General features: G+C 37.3%; 1 protein-coding gene across 1 annotated transcript in view; it reads left to right on the top strand.

The window, feature by feature from the left end:
• Positions 1 to 20,411, top strand: part of LOC121907594 (contactin-associated protein-like 5) — an 80,471-nt gene that overhangs the window by 30,136 nt on the left and 29,924 nt on the right. The window contains exons 7-10 of the mRNA XM_042427241.1: positions 3,096 to 3,239; positions 12,727 to 12,994; positions 17,323 to 17,466; positions 17,614 to 17,773. Coding sequence (XP_042283175.1) covers positions 3,096 to 3,239; positions 12,727 to 12,994; positions 17,323 to 17,466; positions 17,614 to 17,773 — 716 coding nt within the window. The remainder of the gene's footprint in view (positions 1 to 3,095; positions 3,240 to 12,726; positions 12,995 to 17,322; positions 17,467 to 17,613; positions 17,774 to 20,411) is intronic.

Raw genomic sequence — 20,411 nt, 5'->3', positions numbered from 1 at the left:
GTGAGTTTGGTCCTTACTGATGTTACTAACCTTCTTGTGTAGATGGCTAGCATACACTGTGTCCAAGTTCGGCATCAAAGTTCCCACAACCTTCTGTGCCATTTTTACCACCTGGATCAAGTCTTTCCGTTTCTCAGCAGCACAGCTGGCATACCATACTGTGGCACAGTAGCAGAGGATACTCTCTGTGGTGCTTCTGTAAAAGTTTATTAGGAGCTGAGAGGGAAGTTTGGCCTGTTTGAGTTTTATTGGGAAGAAAAGTCTCTGTTGAGCTTTCTTTATCAGGTGGGAGGTATTAAGGGACCATGAGAGATCTTTTGTTATGTGAATCCCCAGGAATTTGATGTCATTGACACTCTCCAGCTCCTCACCATTTATGTGGAGAGGAGAATGTGTGGTCTCCCTGGATCTCCTAAAGTCCACAATGATCTCCTTGGTTTTTGTGGTGTTCAGGACCAGATTATTGTCCAAACACCACTCGACCCGATGTTGGACCTCCTCTCTGTAATGTGTCTCCTCATTGTTGGATATAAGTCCCACTATAGTGAGATTGTCAGCAAGCTTCACTATAGTGTTTGAGGGGTGGATGGGGGTGCATTCATTGGTGAAGAGAGTGAAGGGAGCTGGACTGAGCACATAGCCCTGCGGTGCATCTATGCTCAGGATGTGTGCCCACTCTGACATTTTGTGGTCTGTTAGTGAGGAATAATCCAATCCATAAGCAGAGTGCAGTGGCTAATCCCAGGTTGTTGAGTTTGTCTGCCAGTTTATGGGGGATTATAGTATTGAAAGCAGAGCTAAAATCAGCAAATAGCATCCTGACATATGTGTTTAGATGCTCCAGGTGTGACAGGGCTGTATGAAGTGCAATGCTCTGCTTTGGTGATGTCTATTTTCATCGGAGTGGATCTCATCTGGTGGTGCTATAGGATGAGTACTTGTTCCCCTTTGGGAGTTAATACAATAATGCTTATATAATTATTTGAGGAACTTCTAATAATGACAGAAAAGAAAGAAAAGTAGCAGAGACTAATTATTTTAATTATCTCAGATAGTTATCTCAATAACAGACTGCCAAGAGGACTGTCAACCTCTAAAGATGTTTGCTCAGCATTTAACATTGTCTATCTCTACAATTTATGCTGAGGACAATTGCTGATTTTACTTTAAGCCACATAAAAAAACCCAACAACAAACAAACAAAAAAACGGTGTATTTGCAATTTGCATTATTATTTTATTCCACTGTTCTAAAACATATTCAAACCATTTTCTAACAAAATGGATTATGATTACTTTCAGCAGACAGCAATTTTTCATGCTTTTTGTGATTTTCAGTTTTTTTATACTGTGATCTATATATTTATGTCAGATGTCTCTGTTAAACATGGTCAAAGTTCCACAACTTGAGGTGAACATATGCAAAAAGCTCCCTGCAAGTCAGAAGTCCACGCTTCAGCCTGCTCTGAGTGCTTCCTTTGCAATGTTACCTCTACTTCCCCATTGAACTAGTGTCAGATTGTTCACATATGCCGACATGCACATCTTCTTTGCTAAGGTTGTTCCATGGGTTGTCCACATTGTCCACTCACATATTTCAGATCAGATATGGGCTCAAATATGTACACATGTATTTGATAAATTTATATTTGAAGTAAAGAACAGGAAAAAGAAGTGAAATCCTACTACTACTGTTTGTTTATGTAGCCTCTGGAGCTGCCAGATGTCTGTTGAAGGGAAGCTTCTGGGAGCTGGCCAATCAGAACAGAGTGGGCTCATTGAGAGGGCTGCTTTGAAGAGACAGGAGCCAAAACGGCCTGTTTCAGACAGAGGCTGAACTGACAGGCTGCATAAAGAGCCAGTATAAGATAAATAAGGAGTTTTCTGAACTTTAAATCATGAAAAGATATCCCAGTAGAGCCCCAGATTAAAAATTTAGACCTAGAAATGTACGTGTTATGTCCCCTTTATAAGAAGTCACATGAAGCTGAGCTAAAGTTAATAAAGTCTGCTAGCAACAGTTGTCATTTCTGCCTGGCAAAATCGATGGTCATCTGTTGTAAATGAGAGGCCCACTGTTTGAAATCAAGGACCCATTACAAACTCTGCGTGGTAAATCTGCCACCATTATTGTGTAAACTGCATATTTGGCGGGGAGAACGGAAATCTTGACAAGCATACATTAGCAACAGTGACTAAGGGAGATAGGGCTGAGTGGTCAGTTCCTAAAAATATCAACACAAGTTACTTATTCCTGAATTGTACATGACCAAAAATATGTAGACACCTGAACATTACACCCATATATAAATGACATGCGCATTAATATGCAGCACAATTATTTTATGGAGCACACTTTGTGCTCAGGGGACTAGTTATGTTGAAATAGTAAAATGCCTTGCCCAAATGGCTGTAGCATTAATATTTTGACATTTTGGCATGTCACAGTAGAAAAAGCACAGGTGTAAATAATAAAATGAATGATGGCTAAATCCCATTGAGCTGCCTAAGTTTCAGGGTCCAGGTTGCATGTCAAGTCACTGTCACACTGTCATGGCTTACTGGGACACTTAAATAGAACAGAGCCATCGTTTATGTTATTAGTAACACAAGTAAAAGTCAAAATTTCTGCTGAGAAAAAGGCCTATTGGATCCAAAGGACAATGATCACACCATGAAAACCAGCTCCAGACCAGACATACTGTATCCATGTATGTTTGGATTCAGTGAGTGGCTGTTGTTTGCTTACTTGCTGAATCACTGGCTCAGTTGTCAGTGCAGTATGGCGAGGATATGTGTGTGTGTGTGTGTGTGTGTGTGTGTGTGTGTGTGTGTGTGTGTGTGTGTATGTATCATGCATTTTGAGACTGTTAAATATGTGTTTACACTGGTGATGGTTTAACATACAGTAAAATATAGGACAGAATGTGAATTTCATTGTACATGATTATTTATAAAAATGAATGAAAAAAGTAGATGAAGTAGATAAATAGAAGGATAGATAGATCAATATTCATGTTTGTACTACAGTATATATTAATATGGGATCAATTTCTGTGTCTAAGGTCTACTGTTTCTGTTCTCCCTTAATCATAGCTGAGTTTTGGAGGCATTCCGCTGCCTGGTAAACCCGGTACCTTCCTCAGGAGGAACTTCCACGGCTGCATGGAAAACCTCTACTACAATGGAATCAATATCATAGACCTGGCAAAGAGACGCAAGCCACAGATACACAGCGTGGTAAGTTGCATTTAAAGATTTTCAGATTTCCAATTTTCAAGCAGTATTGTGTCCACCTTCATTCAACATGTACTGTAAAATGCATCAGATCCCCCTTTTGAAAATGTATCCTAAAGAGCTTGAGTTTTTTTCAATAAAGTCAGGCTGATAATGGATTTTTGAGGCAGATACTGGTATCAGTGTTTGAGATTTGAAAATCTGATAATATACAATACATTGTGGTTTTTACATAAACACATAAGTCTACCTTAAATTTGATTATTAAACACCAAGAAATGTACTGAGCTAGACATAAGCTCATAAACTTGCCAGTGCTCTCAAGTAACAAACTATGTAATGGAGTCACTGTTTCTAAATGATCTTAAACATATTAAGGCATTTCTGTTGTTTGTTTTTACTTATCAGTGACATATATACTGATACTGATATCAATGATAAGCTAACAATATCAGACATGTTCAGAAATATGAGAAAGCCCTTTGCCATTTGAAAACCATCAGACATCAGTCATCATGGCGCTAGATGAAAAGTTAAGGGATCAAGAAAGACATTAGGATACATCATCTGGGGACTAGGGGTGGATCTGAATCTGAGTCTGGTATTCGGCAAAGCACAAATAATGGGTTTTTATGAATATTTATTTCGTACAAATATTTTTAAAATGATTTAGAATATTTATTTCTAAATCTTCAAGCAAAATTGCAAAGGTGTCTGTGTTTGAAAGTATTGTTGTTGGCTTGGTTAAATAAAAACTATGTGTGCATTTCCCCTGACTGAGCGGCTGTCTGGAGCTAATGGTTGCTAACATTAGGCTTGTTTGAGATGAGCCAGGCCTGTACATAATCGATCACCAGCGATCACCGCACAATGCATGCCGGTTAGATCTGTGTCTGACTTGATCCGGACTTGCTCTGACGTCACGCATGCGCGGGCAACAATAGACTTATGAGATCAAAGCGGTCGCAATTTTTAGAGCCAGGCACCTCAGCTGCTCTCCACTGATTGAAAGATGCAGGGCATGATGGGAAACTCTTGGCTGGATCAAAGAGCTGATTGGCTCAGGTGTTGGATCAACAACATGACGTGTTATAGAAACTCTAGTTTGATTGTAAAGATTTTGATTTTATTAGTCTGATCATGTACTCAGAATTCAGATGTTTTGATGAACTTTTATCTGCCAAAGAGACAGAAAACATTCAGTTACTAAATATTACAGACAGACACAATATGAATATTACGTCATTATTTAATTCTTGTCAGCATTATGAACTGAAATACACAAAACTTTTGGTAAAAAATGGGACATGAAGATTCTCCTCTGTACAGATGTGAAGCCCTGACAGTCTAAATATTTGATAGATAAAGGATGTAGGCCTAATGTCTATTTCTGCTCCTGTCCCCTTGCATTTTGAGAACTGATTGGTGTTTTACTTTATTCCTTTATTTGTTTGAACATAACAAAATACATTTTTAATAAAAATTTAAATATTTGATATGTACACAAAGTCATTGACATATGTTACAAAAACACACTTGTTCCTTCATATACTCAGCTATGCATTCATTGAAAGTAAAAAAAAAAAAAAAGCTGTGCAGGAGTGGCAGGAAGATAAAAGCTTATACCAAGACCTCTCCCAAATACTCAAGACAAGATAAACAGAATTACATTGAATAAAAATAATTTGATTTCATTTGAATTTCTTTATCTCTGGAATGAGATTGACAAGTCAGTTGATTTATGGTCAGCATGTTGACCACCAGGTAGTGGTCTACCTGCTGTTGGTTGAATTTCTATGTAAAATAATTTAATAATATTGTAGATTACAGAATAAATGCTGTTTTCATGATCACAAGGTTCAAGGTCACTTTTATAGGTTATAGGTCTACTCTATCATACAGAACACCGTTAAAACAGTATTTGATTGGATACAAGCTTGAATAGATTGATCTGATAACATTTTATGAAATCGGGATCAGCTCTAACAGGATGTGACTATTTCTGTGACTTCCGGTATTGGTGATTTCAGAATCAAACGGGAGTGCAGAGCAAATTATGTTTTATTCTGCTGTTTCACTAATTGTAGGTCAGGGTGATGTGGGTTACCTTGAACCTCTTTTAGAGCTTTAACAACTGTTAGTGAGTTTATCCTTATAGCCATGAGGGGCATTATTCAGAATTACCATGCATATACGTGTACTTTTCCTCTCACATACACATATGAAACCAAACTCATTCACATACTATACTGAAAACCACACACACATACAAGTGAAATGCTTTTACACATACGGCTGTGGCTCAGGAGGTAGAGCGGGTCGTCCACTAATTGGAAGATCAGCGGTTTGGTTCCCGGCTCCTCCAGTCTGCATGTCGATGTGTCCTTGGGCAAGATACTTAACCCCAAATTGCTCCTGATGGCTGTGCCATCAATGTGTGAATGATTATATTTCCTCTGATGGGCAGGTTGGAACTTGCATGGTAGCCCATTCAGCGTATGAATGTGTGTGAATGGGTGAATGTGATTTGTAGTGTAAAAGCGCTTTGAGTGGCCGGAAAACTATAAAGGTGCTATACAAGTACAGTCCATTTACCTTTTACAACTGAAACACTCTCACACAAACAACTGAAAAATTATACGCTTACATACACAACTGAAATGCTCTCATGAAAACTATTGAGAAGCTTTCACACACACTAATATAGTGTGCTGATATACACAGTTAAAATACTCAATGTTATTGTCATACAGGTATGTTTTGTAAAAATAAATAAATAGATATTATTATTATTATTATTATTATTAATAATAATAATAATAATAATAATAATAATAATAATAATAATAATAATAATAATAATAATAATAATAATAATAATAAAAATAAATATAATTAGATGATCAGTTTACATGTACACTAAACTTTCAATTACTTTCTGCATCCTGGAGATAGTCTCTCCAGAAGGTAACAACCATCTCCTCAGCAGCTCTCTTGTTGCTCTCTTCTGGAGACAGACGAATGCTGAAAAGATCATCCACCTGGTTAGCAGTCAGTGTGCTTGGCTCATAGCAGAACTGGGGGCGAAAGCTGTCTGGATGCCTTTGGATTTTCTCCAGAACCCCAAGAGTTTTCAGTCCTTCACAGAATCTGTACAAAGAACATGAAACAATTGTATTTATTTTGCAGAATTTAATTAGGGTTCCTAATTCACTTGTGCATTGTCAATTTGTCACTTAATTTTATATAAAAATAACAGATTTTGTGGAGTTAGTCTTAGACTATGTTGGTCAATGGGTAAAATTCTGATTCCTATTCTGATTAACCTGACTGTAAACAACCTACACTGAATACCTTTGAAATGGACCTTGAACCCTATGGGTGACCTGAAACATGACAACATCATGTACCAGCAGATCCCTGTCTCTCATCAACCACATAGACCATAGACATCCTAGTAGTCAAGCAGAGGTGCCTTTGACTTCTCAAAGTCCTCAAGGGTTGTACTTTCAGATACCTAGCATCACAAGGAGCAGCAAGATAGCTTGTTATGGAAGCTACTTATTAGTCTTAGACTTATTAGTAAGAGCTCAGACACTAGAGGTCTTCATAATAGCATGATGCCCAAGGGTCCCCTAACAGTTCACAGCAGTGCAGTTTTTTTTCCATATAGCTACAATATGACAAAAAAAGGAAAAAACACTTTGCTGACTACAACATATGGAAAGTGGGCATTCAGCAATTGGCAGACTGGGCTGGATCAAAACTCCCTCTCAAAATGGAAAACAGCAAGAGAACATTGTAATGTGACCTAAATCTAATGCAATAAAACATTTAAAAACTACCAACTGACCTTTTTGATTTTTTCCAAGAGGTATGTGTTAGCTATGTCTTCTAGGAAAGGCTTTGCTGAACCATCAACCAGAAGAGAAAATACTGTTGGTGAGAGGACGTTTGGTGGTGGACCACCATGTACCAAGCTTACAACAATGGCTCTGCCAGCTGTGTAGTACTGGTCCTCTCTTAGAGCTGCAAAACATGAATGAATAAATGAATAAAAGGAAATGCAATATTGATAAATACATAAAGACTCACTGCTACATAAAATCATGGATTTCATTTTGCTATTAAATAAATTGTAAATCAGTTCATAAGCTAAAAATTGCATGTAAAAATCACTGTAAATTAAAATGGCTAACATTATTAATTTAAGAGAAGCAAGTCATTACCAATACTGTCAAGAACCAAGTTCTTGCTGTTTGCTTTTCCCTCAAACATGGGTGACCTGGCAAAGGTCTCCATCTGCAGCCTCAAGAATTCCCTTCTTGGTCCTCCTAAATCAACCCCTTCCCCACTTCTCCCCATGTTATCTGAGAATTTTACACAGATCATTAAGTCAGAGTCATAGGATACCCTTTGGAAGCCCCACATGGCTCCCTCCCAGACAGCAGAGTGGCTTACATTAAATTTGCACTGCTGTTTTGTGCTAATTTTGCTTGGCAATTTTAGCAGTATCTCTTGAACCAGGACCTTTTCTGCACTATAAAGACAACATTAAAAATGAATGATCAGAAACACAGTGATCTGATATAATTTGCAACAACCTGCATTCTGTTAAATCATCAGTGGTAAGCAACCATCTAATTCAAAATGTGTATGTCATAACAATCTAAAGATAAAACGGTTCATATCAAGTATCAGATCACATCATCCTCAATAGTTATCCTCAAGTTATCCTGATCTCTCAAGCTCACATGCTGTGTGTGTGTGCTATTCACGTTTGACTCTCCATACTGGCAATTATAGCCTGGTGTAATTCCTCGTCATCTGAAGAGTTGTCAGGAAGAATAACCAGAAAAGAGTGTTAAATATAAAGATTAGTCTTCATCATTACTACTAGTGCCAGGATCACCATCTCTTCCTTGCATACTCTACACCTATTAACAGCACTGCTGGCAGTGTGAATGTGCCTTAACAGTTTTCATCATCACTACTAGTGCCAAGGTTGCCATCTCCATCATGACTGCTAGTACAGGGGTAGTCATTACTTCTGGTAGTTCATTTTCTTCTTCTGAGTTAGTCTTAAACAGAGAAAGAAATAAGACCAAATATATATATATATATATATATATATATATATATATATATATATATGCTTTTCTTCGTTTTGATTGCTCTCAAACCTCTGCTTTAATTTAATAAACAGACCACAATAAATAAACAGCATACATTTCATTTGCAAAAGATTTATTCATTTATTCATTTAACGTAATTTATTAAGTGGCAAAAAACAAATAAACAAAAAAGTACACTAAAAGGGTCCTTGATGGTCTCACAAACAGGGCTTTGGTTTTATAACCCTTTTGGATTAGTATCCCACTCAGCTCCAGACCCTCATGGAGCTTAGGGGACACCAGCTTATTGCCACAAGCCATTAGAAACTGGAGGCTACAAAGAAGATGGGGATATTACAACAACAAAAAGTGCTTTTGGGCTATGTAGCTTAGCAATATGTTGTATGCTGGTGTTAGTGTGTGTGTGTGCACGTATCTGTCTCCTATGGAGTGTGTGACTGAATCATGTACATTTTAGAAGAAATGCTATTGTTGTATATGTTTGCAGGGCACAAAATTTGCACCAGCCACCAGTCAAAAGCTGGTAAAATAGGCAAGTGGCTGGTGGACATGCTTCACTCACCAGCCAAAAAAACAATGGTAATCTATTGAGTGGCTGGTAAAATATGAACATTCGTTAGCTATTTGGCCGGTGGACAAAAAAGTAAAATTTTGTGCTCTGTATGTTTGTAATAATCATGATTGCACTGCTTAACCTGTTTGTTTTTCTGTTTGTTTTTTAAAGTGCTCTATAAATAAAGAGTAGTATTACATTCTTGTTGAAATGGTCATGCTGCTGTGCTCTAGCTCTTAAATAAGAATGTAACTATTAGACTACATGAAAACAGCCAGTGCAAGTTAAGTCATGCTGCCATAGATAATACAATACTGAGACCACAGTAGTAGAACCTACATCATACAAACCATTATACATCAGATCACAAATACCTTATAGGGCTGAACAATTAATCGAAATCGCAGGAGGTGCAATATTTGTTAAAGGTGAAATGTGTGTCAAAATACCATTTTAAATTAAATATTGTCGTGCTGCAGAGATCTTCTGACCTACACATCATATTCTACAGACTAAGGAAAACATCTTTGTTTGGTAAAGATCCTCGCAAAAATCTCACCATAATCATTTGAATGTTTTTCAGTGAAAATGAGAATAATGAGGTAAAAATTATCATTCCCTCTTTAATTGGAAATCATATCATAATTGCAATATCAATCAAAGTAATTAAAATTCGATATTTTTTTCAAAATTGTTCATCACTAATATCTGGAGTAGGGCAAGTTTCATAAGAGCAAAATACTAACCGTCACCCCTCCTCTGGTTGTGAACCGACCCTCCCACTGCCTAACGTTATATATTTCCTCTTGTTTGCCCACAAAGATTTTAAAGAGCACCTGGTTATAAAACTACTGCTACTTTTTTCGCCATTGCTTTCATATCTTGGCAGGTAATGAGAGGGAATATATAATGTTAAGCAGCAGGGCAGCAGGAGGGGTCAGTTCACAATCCCTGCTGGAAGGGGGTCAGTAATGGGTAACTGTCTATTAATATATAAGATTGAAAATGATTGCCATTCTACAAATATGTCAATCTAAGCTATAAAGTAAGTTAGGCCTGGCCCTGAATATCAAAATGTTCAGATCATCATTTTTCAGATTGGTATTTGGACATGCAAGTATTCAGATACAGTATAACATTATCTAATGTGGGATGGCAATATGAAAGATAATGCACATTCTCTCCTGACTGGAGCTTCAGCTGGCAGTGGCGGGATGGGAAGAGCGATGCTTGGTGACTGTCCAGTGTGTTCACACCTGGAGTTGCAACAGTCGGTTGCAGCCTGATTGCTGTCACATGTGACAGGGTTCTGATAGTCTCCACTGATGCCAATATATTGTTGAGTAATGCCGCTACTTCAGTGAGGCTTCTTGCAGGCTGTTGAGCAGATATCAGTGTGGCTAACGAACAAACAACATGCACTCTCTTTTCTCAATCACTTTCCAGTTCAACTGAAATATCTTCCGTTTTAACTGAAATCCTCTCATACAACATACTGAAATGGCATCATACAATTTTTTTTTTTCAATAGTAATTGTGAACACTTTTGAATAGTTTATTTAAAAGGGTTTCACAGTACTATATGAGAGCATTTTAACTGTATATATGGGCACACTTTACTACAATGTGGAAAAACTTTCAATAGTTTTCATGAGAGCCTGTCAGTTGTGAATTCACAAAACATTTCACTTGTATGTGTGTGTGGTTTATCAATATGGTATGTGAAGGATTTTCATTTCATATGTATATGTGAGAGGAAAAGTACATGTATATGCATGGTAATCCTGAATAATGTCCCTAACAGCCCCTCATATATAGCTGTCCACTTTTCAAAACAGTAATGTTAATGGGCATTTATTAGTTTAGAGTTGAGTTTATTGGTTTGAGTGTGGATTAGGAACTGAATGTTATATATATTTTAAAATGATTTTCTTTTCAATGATGTTTATGGTTATACATGTTTATTGCTGAAAAAAACAATAGTGCATTTAAATGTTCATAATTATTATGATAGTTCATTGAAGAACACTTATTTTAACACTGATATCCTAAAATTAGAGGTGTAATAAAAAAAAAAAAACAGGATTGTTACACCTATTTCCACTTTTATTCAAATACAAATAAAAATAATTTTGCTGCCTAATCAGATACAGATACAGATATAAATACAAATACTAGACTCTCTGCACATCGCTACTTGGGACTATGAACGTATGTACAAAATTTCCTCAGTCCTTATAGTTTTTGAGATATTTCTGTGAGGTAATGGACCAACAGACCAGCATTGCCAGCCAGAGCCATGGTGATAGCTCTGCTAAAAATGTATATTTTATTTCTCCTTGCTATGAGGTTTTCTTAAACTCTGTGTGATAATATCACATTTAAGGGACTTTGTTCAGAAATTAGAGTGAGAGAAAAATGTGGAAACAATCATTACATCTCAAATGTGAGGATAGTTACAATATCATTAAGTCCATGTGTGTGAATGGATTCATTCCAAGAGTCAATCTGCCTCACAGATCACATGGTCACCCCGTGAGCCGCAAGGCACATCTCATCTGAGCCAACCCATGTCTTTAAAGTGATTGCTGCGTTAAAAGTCCTTCACTGACAACAAAAGCAGAGAGGTGGAGAGAGAGCAGCTGCCAGGATGGAGGCTGTAATGGAATTTCAATGGGACAATCTCCCTGAGGTTGATGGAGGAGAATCACATTGAGAGTCAAAGAGCTGATTGCTCTGTGCTGCCCTGCAGGCACCAGGACTGATAAGACTCTGACCTCAGCAGACATGACTGGTCTGGTTGGATGTCCCTGACACAACCTCTGCACTGCACAGAATTAAACTGAAATGTAAACTTAAATCATTTTTATCTTGATTGCTCTACCATATTGGTTTAGAGCGAACAAATTTTAAACACTTTTATTAATTCATCTTAGTTTTTTCTGCTTACTTTGGAGTTTATGCAGCCTCTGAGCCACGAACTTCTTCACTATCGTAGGGAAAATCTTTTTTGAAATTTACAGAGAAAAAGTGTGACAAGAAAAGGAGGAGAGTTTAGAATAGTTTGCCCAATTTTATATTCTTAAAGAAAATAAGTGGAACATTGTTGGAAATACATTTATTCACTTTTTTGCAGAGGTGGATAAGAAGAAGATTGGTACCACTGTAATATCTGTATTTGTAAATACAAAGCAACAGCCAGGGCAAATCAGTTAACTGTCTATTTCTTGGCTGGGTGCAATAACTTCCACAACATAACCCCCTGTAAAACCAAAACTTGATGTTTTAAACAAAGATATTACATGTTAATTAGTGAGCTTCAGAGATGCTTGTAGGCAGATTTTGTTACCTTTGGACAGAACCTGGCCAGCTGTTTCCCCTTGTCTCCAGTCTTTATGCTAAGCTTACTGGATGAAGCCTTATTTAGCTTACAGACAGTGGTATCAATCTTCTTATTTAACTCATTAAGAAAGCTAATAGGCATATTTCCCAAAATGTCAAACTATTTAAATCATAATTTTTTTTAAAATTGAAATTGGTAAAAGCTTCGTATTGTTGCTCATGTTGTACACTACAAAATGTTGCAGCTAGTAGTATAAATTGCTGCTGATTAATTCAGTTTAAATGGTTAAATGTTAATTATTTTGGTTTGGGTTAGGAAAAGGTTTTGCTCATCGCTCTTTAACCATCTGTTCCATTTTTGTGCATATAAACATGATTTCCATACAAATCACAATCCATTTCATGTGAGACCAGTCTGTGCTAAGTGTAAATCTGCAACCTTGGCTTTGTCATCCTCTAGGGCAATGTGACCTTCTCGTGCTCGCAGCCCCAGCTGGTGGCCTGCACCTTCCTGAGCTCCAGCAGCAGCTTTCTGTCGCTTCCGCCAGCAGCATCTGCCACGGGGGGTTTCTCTGTCCGTTTCCAGTTCAGGACGTGGAACACAAACGGGCTGCTGCTCTCTGTGCAGCTGAACCCGGAGCCACAGAGACTGGAGCTGCTGATCAGCAACAGCCGGCTGCACCTGACCCTCCAGAGCTCAGGACAACAGAAATCAGAGGTCTCTGCCGGTGAGTCCACAGGCCACACACACAAACACACACACACACACACAATCACACACACACATACAGTATATACAAAACACCATACATAAAACATGGGCTTGAGTTGAGTTGAGGACCGTGCCTGAGTACATTTACTCTCACAGAGAAAATTAACCCTCTTCACTTCATGCCAATATTATCTTTGAATTCTCCATCTTTGAATTGAGTTTTTGCCCTGCATTTCTCATTTCAAAAAATAACCTCTGTTGTGATGAGTAATTATGATAACCACACATTCTTTGCATTATAGAATTGGCTTAGATGATTTCCACAGATTAATTCACTTTTAAACTACACATGCCATTACTTTAAATATAAGGCATTAAATAGAAAACATTCTACATCTCCAAAATTCACATTGGTGATGTTAAAGACTGTACTTAAGGTTAAAACTTAATTTTCCTCATAAATTAAAATCCTCACAAGGAAGAAAAGAGTGAGGCAACCACAGCTCAGTAACATCCAGCTCTATTGTATTAGTCCTGAACACAAGACTTAGACTTAGACCTCAGAGGCAAGGACACAGGTCCACCAGTCTGTTAGTTTATGCCCAGTGTTTAAAGCTTCATTCAACTGAGGCAGACAAAGAATTACAGTGCTGCTCTAATCCACAATGTGGAGACGGAACAAGCTGGCTTGTGCCAGTTATTTCATCCCCCTCACTTTTATCGCCTTTGTCCTCAATAAACTAAAAAAAGGTTAGTTTTTTTTTTGGAATTACTTGGAGAAAGATATCATCCAATCCTCTGTATGGGATTGCTTTGCAAGGATATCACAGATAACCATGATTGTTTTGGGGAAGCCAGACTTTCAACAGATGATGGGCTGCAGGGAAATATAGATGGAGAGACAACCACAGATAAGGGACAGTATTCCTTTTTATATAATTTACTTCTGAATGCATTAATTTACCTAACTGTATCAGGATAGATATCATCTCATTAATCAGTGGTGGGATGTAATGAAATACATTTACTCAAGTACTGTACTTTACTTGAGTATTTTCATTTTTATGCTATTTCATACTTCTAATCCACTAAATTTTAGAGGGAAATGCTTTAAAATCCGCTACATTTATTTCACAGCTATTAGATTTGACATGTAAAACAGATGATGGATTTAATATTTTGTATATGTTTATATTTTATATTTGTTTGTAAGTTAGATTCACTTGATATTAAAGGATCTTTTTCTGTTGATTAGTGTCAAAAAAGCCACGTTAAATCCCCTTTTATTCAATGTTTTACTACAATAAAATATAAACATTTCCAAGAGGGATGAATCATTCCACAGTCACCATATATCTGTACATACATAATTAATATAACACTATTGTAAGTGGGGTCATTTCACATAATCAGTACTTTTACTTTTGATACTTTAAATAAATTTTGCAAGTTTGCAAATCATGCTAACCCTATTTTTAATGTGCGTTGTTAGATCTCAGTACTTCTCAGTGATTTGGCCCTGTTTATTTATATACCTTTGTATTTTCCTTGAGGGAATAATCATGCAAGTCCCAGTATAAATTATTAATAAATTAAATAAATTAATAATAAAAAAATAATAATCAAAATAATCAATTATAAAGATTGGCTGGGTGAGTAAACATGAGTACACTGTGCAAGGTCAGGATTCCAGGATTTTAAAGTTAAAACAGTTACCTTTTGCTGCCATTTGGAGAATCAAGTGCAGAATATTATCTTGTGCAGCTGGAAAATGTAATTAGAAACCTATGAGCTATACACAGTATACCTATGTGAATTCCACCCTCTGTTAATACTACGAAAAGAGGGATGTTGTGAACAAACTGGGGATTTTAATTCAATTTAAGTCTATATTCTCCCATTTTCCTCCTACAGTGCAACAGCATCACAGGCTTCATGGCAATGGTCAATTGTAGCGCAGTAGAAATGTTTCAGTGCAGTCATTAAACTGAGTTGCAGGGCTCATCAAAGTTGTTGCAAATCATTTAAATTTTCCAAATTTAACCTCTCATTCTTCTCACTTTCCAGTAGTGTTAGAACTGTCACCTCAATGCTTAAAAATGTCTCTTTAATTTTGTAGAAATAGCTTGAGAAGAAATGCAATTGTCCCTTTTCATAAGGTGCTGCACCTGAGCTAAGTGCACAGGAGCGCTTATGTGGACAGAGTATTGATTCTTCTCTTCCTCTGTTCAACCCAGAAATGATCTGCACCAACAGTATATAGAACTAATTTTCATACAAGCAAACATCATACAAGTGTCTCCAGTGAGTAACAATATTCAAAATGAGATTCTGTGTCATTCTCACTCATCATCTACTGCCAGTTGGGAATGCAGAGGACTTGGGGCAGTTACAACAGCAGCTTTCAATAAACATGAAACTGTATTCCCTGGAGGCAGCAGTGGGATTCAGAGATGTGGGGGAAGATAGGAGAAGAATAGGTAAATGTTAATGGTGATGTGATACAAAAACAGTGCAACATATAGATAGTGCTCTGACACTTCACGCTTGGGGCAAAGGAGATCCTGATATAAGTAGGGAAGTAAAAGGGGAAGAGAAACTCCCACTGATGCTCGCCAGTAGTTCCTTGCAGCTATAGGTGCTTATTCCATGAGACATTCAGTGGAGCAAGGAGAAAAAACATCCATGGCACTCACAGTCTTCTGGAATAAAAGGTTTTGCTGTAAGCAACAGGCATCATCGGACTCTGAGTGAAAGTTTTCCCAAGCGCCAGGGCAAAGCAGATATTTGACTAACTAAACAAAACTCCCAGTGTGCATTCTGCATGGCCGTCTTGTCCGCTCTGAGCTGCCAAGCTGCAGCACAGCTCAATCTGGATGCTAATTTAATTTAGTCTGGGACCAACGCAGTCAGAAGGGTAGAGTGTCTCAGTAATTTCCATTCACAGCTGTCATTATGGCATTGTCCTCTTGAAAGCTCTGTGAAGATGAGCTGTCACTGTCGATTAAAAGATAAATTGTTTGTAGATCAAGCTGAGTTGCCTTATTACTCATTTTTTTGACTTTTGACAGATTTTTTTGAAAAGATTGAATGGATTTTCAGCTGGATATTGGTTCCCAGATATTAAAACAATAAAACATTTAACAAAGGGTCATTTTTTTAAAAAAAAAAAAAAAGAGAGAGAGAGAGAGAGAGAGAGAGACTGAAGCTTGGGCTTTGGTAATTATGGAATTTGAAAGAAATAAGTAGAGTGAAAGAGCCCTTTTAAAAAAAAAAAAAAAAAGAATGTGCCAGTTTTTTCAAATACAATTTTCAGAAAACCAGGCAGAAAATGTGTCTAGTAAATATCACAGTAATTTCATGTGGAAGGTTAAATGTAAGAAGTGATCTAGTTACAAAAGTACACATTCATGGACCATTCATGGTCCTTCATGTGAGGGCTCCTTAATCTGTTTCCACACCAGTCCAGTTGTTGGAGCTAATCAGTGGTGGAAGAACTATTAAAATTCTTTACTTGAGTAAAAGTAGCAATACCCCAAGGTAGAAATAGCCAAGTAACAATCTTGGATTCAAGATTGAAACTTAAGATCAGACTTTCAATGAGCACAGAGAAACTTTCCATCTTCAGCAGATGAACGTGAAAACAGCCTTCTAGTGTCAAACTATACATATGTACATGTATATATCATGCTGCACGGTGAAGCTCAAACATTCTTCACACAAACATTTTGTGTGAAGGAGGACTTTAAGTAAAAGTATGTGTATGCTATCTTAAAAATGTAATTAAAGGCATTTGAAAGTATCAGAAGTCATTGGAGTCATTCTTTCTTTACAGATTAAACACATTGAAATGATAAAATAGGCAACAGGAATTTTGTTGACAAATGACAGAGAAGAAGAGGGAGAGTTTTTTTCTTGTTTGTTTCATTTGTTTTGAAGCTCAGGGTGATGTTGGCTGGAAGCTCTGTGAGTGTGACTGTCTCCTGAGTCAGTGAAGGAAAATCAACTGTGGGAAGGAACTTTGTGGATTAGGAGGCAGTGCTGGCAGCTATAACAAAACCATGAAGGGTATCTTTTTATAATCCCAAACACTGGTGGAATTAATAATAAACAATCATGTTCTCCTGTGGCTGTATGCAGTCCTGATACCACAGGTATGGGTGGCTGCTGAGAAAGCACTTGCACATTGAGAAGAACCTGCTTGCAGTGGTGGAAATTCTTCACAGCCTGCAGATATACAGCTACACTGACTCATTAGAGCAGGAAAACAGACAGTGCAAAGAAACAAATTTGCTAAATTGTTTGCGATTTCATTGAGACCCTATTTGAAATATTCTTCTTTAGATTACAGAGTCAACGACGGACTGTGGCATTCTGTGAGTCTTGACACGAGGAATTCACGTATCACTTTAACACTGGATAGTGAGCCATCCTCCACAATTGAAGTATGGGAACAACAGGAATCAAGAGGCAATTTTTATTTTGGAGGTTAGTGGATGCTAACAATGTGTTTGCAGTACTAAGACACTATATTTTCTTTCTCTTTAACATATACTGTAATAGAATATTTCTCAAAAAGTTTATAGTGCATATACAGCAAAACTGAAGGTTGCATCATGTGTCATTTCCATGCAGGCTGTCCCACTCTGGACTGTCGTTACCCATCTCCTGCCTTCCAGGGGTGTATGCGGCTCATATTCATCAACAGCCAGCCAATGAATCTCAGTCGTGTGCAGCAAGGATTGCTGGGAAATTATAATGAGCTTCGGTTTGACACCTGCACTATAAGAGACAGGTAAAGTGGTTTAAATTAGTCTTTAACACTCTTATTTAATTTTAGAACAGTTCTCACAGAAATTTCAAAGACACTATGAGAATAGAACATGAAATGTGTCAAACATAAAAGTTTGTGAGATATTATCCACGTTGACAGCAGAGTTATGTGTCCAAACTGTAAATTTGTAGATGGCAATGTGTTGTCTGCAGAGCAGCCTGAAAGTCACTGACATCTTGTCCAATGGAGACAAACGTGCTGACAGGATCATCCAATTAAATTGCAACAGAAACTCTGCAACACCTTCTCCGACAGGGGACTATGCTAACAAGCTGCTCCCTACAGTCCTGTGTGGCGTGCTATTCCTCATTACCCTGCACAGCTGTGGGCCTCGCGAACAGGCTTGGCAGACCTACGAGTTCCATGAATGTCTGCATGTGGCTTGGAACATTTATAGGGATGAGACAAACATGTAAACTGCTGCTTCCCCCTTGTATTTGCCCACTCTTCTGTCAGATTTCTACCTACCTGCTTTCTAACACAGGTTGTTTGCTGGCAGAGGAAATGCAAACACAACAGTGCTGCTAGACTGTCACTGTAGGAAATGACATAACAACAGAGTCTTTTCATCAATAAAATATGATATATTGAGGAATGAGTGCAAAGGCCATGTGACAATTCAGATGAAATTAAGTTTTATACACTGTTAAAAGCTATTGGTAAATAAAGAAACACATATCTAATCATTGTAATCATATTCAGAAGCATATTTAAAGCTACACTGATCACTTTTTGGTCACTAGGGTGCAGAAGACATTTTATTGCATTATAAACTTGATATTGCTATCATGAAAACTGCAGCCTTACACATTCAGCAGACATAGATTCATATTTTATACAATATAATTATATAATTATATTAAAATTTATACCTTTTAGCTCTGATTTGGTCTCCACCAACTCCTGAAAAAATATCTGGATCTTTAGCTGCTAAATGCTCCATATCTCCCAGCTAGTCACTAACTTTGTCTGTCTTCCATCTGGTGCTGGATAGATGATGTACATTGGATTTATCAGAGCCTTTTTAAACTTTAAACAGCCGCCCACTGTAATTGAATGTGGGGCTTGTGAGAGAATGACCGAACCAGACAGTAAATGAGCAAAAAGAGGTTTAAAAGGTTCATAGAGATGCAAAGTTGGGTGATTATTCTTTGTGAGTTTGTCATTACAAGGGACCTTTATCACATTAGTCATTTCATTTCTTGTTAATATGTATAATGACAAGCATAATGTAATTTCATATAAAAGATGCGAGCCTGGAAAATGTGTGATGTATCCTATGAAACAGCGTGTCTAGAGGCATTATTTTATACAGCATATGTATATATGTGTACTGCAACACAGAAATGTGAGTGGGTGGCTTTATCCACACTTTTCTTCTTTTTCTTTTTGATGAGTTTTTGATGTCTTTATAACATTCTGTGCTGTAGTCTGTTGTAGGGACGTGACGTGAGGCAGCTGTACTCAGCTTTACAAAACTGAATTGATGTTAATTTTCATTTCACATGCTATGGCCCATTAATGACTGCAGTTATACTTCAATTTAATTGTATCAGAAAGTTCACCTTTATCAGAATTAATCTCCTTTTCCATGTGTCCAATTAAACCTTATGACTCAATTTACGATCAGCATGCACTTATGTGTGTTGGCTACTATACTATAGTTTCATGACCTGTAAGGACATCCAGGAACACGACAACAGAAAATAGCTTGATGGTAATTAAACCAATGGCTGCAATCTTATCCGTGTTGCGGCTGGCCTGCTCCGCTGCAGTTAACAGGTAGCAGATGAAAGTGTATGAAATTATAGATGCATGCTTGAAAGGCTGGCAATTATGTGAAACTGAAGGAGGCTTGAGGAAGGGACTATTAATCAGAAGAGTGTGGTTTGGAATTTCTGTGAAGTGCTCATTGTGGTAAAATCCCATAAACACTCTGAAGGTGACAGTAATTTTATTTTTAGAGAAACACCACCACTGTGTCAGCCTTTTCAAATGCAGAGGGCACAGTATGAGACACTGTCATTCCACAGTCATTTGGATTTTTTATGCAACTTTACAAAACATGATTAAACAGTAATTTGTTTTTTGGAAGAGTTCCAAAGCTGGTGTTCATAACAGCATAAAAAAGAATAAAAGACAACCTGTGAGCAGGGGTCTCACTTACCTCATAAATAAAAGATCTAGTTTGCAAATGCTAACAAAGGAAATATCCCTATTAGTACTTAAGACAAATGCCTCAGAGGTTTGTATGATGTTTTGTTTTGTTGTCAAGAAATTGTTATCGTTTTGTGCTACTCGTAATAGCTTTATTTGTTCTGAATTTATCAAATTGCTGTTAAATTGGCAGACTTTGTAGATAAAAGTGTATTATAAATAAATGAGCTGAAAACACTTATTTGATAAGAACGAGAAACTCAATCAGTATCTATTTTGATAATCGATTAGTCATTTTAATCATTTTTCAAGCAAAAATGCCAAATATTCTCTGGTTGCAGCTTCTTTAAAGGTATGCTATGCAATATTTGTCAGTTGGTGTTTGTAAACCCACAGCATTCAAAGTTGGACCCCCCTCCCTGGCTCGAGCAGAGTGAGAGAG

The sequence above is a fragment of the Thunnus maccoyii genome, chromosome 11, assembly GCF_910596095.1.
Source record: "Thunnus maccoyii chromosome 11, fThuMac1.1, whole genome shotgun sequence".
Taxonomy (NCBI): Eukaryota; Metazoa; Chordata; class Actinopteri; order Scombriformes; family Scombridae; genus Thunnus; species Thunnus maccoyii.
This window is presented reverse-complemented; position numbering and strand designations above follow the sequence as displayed.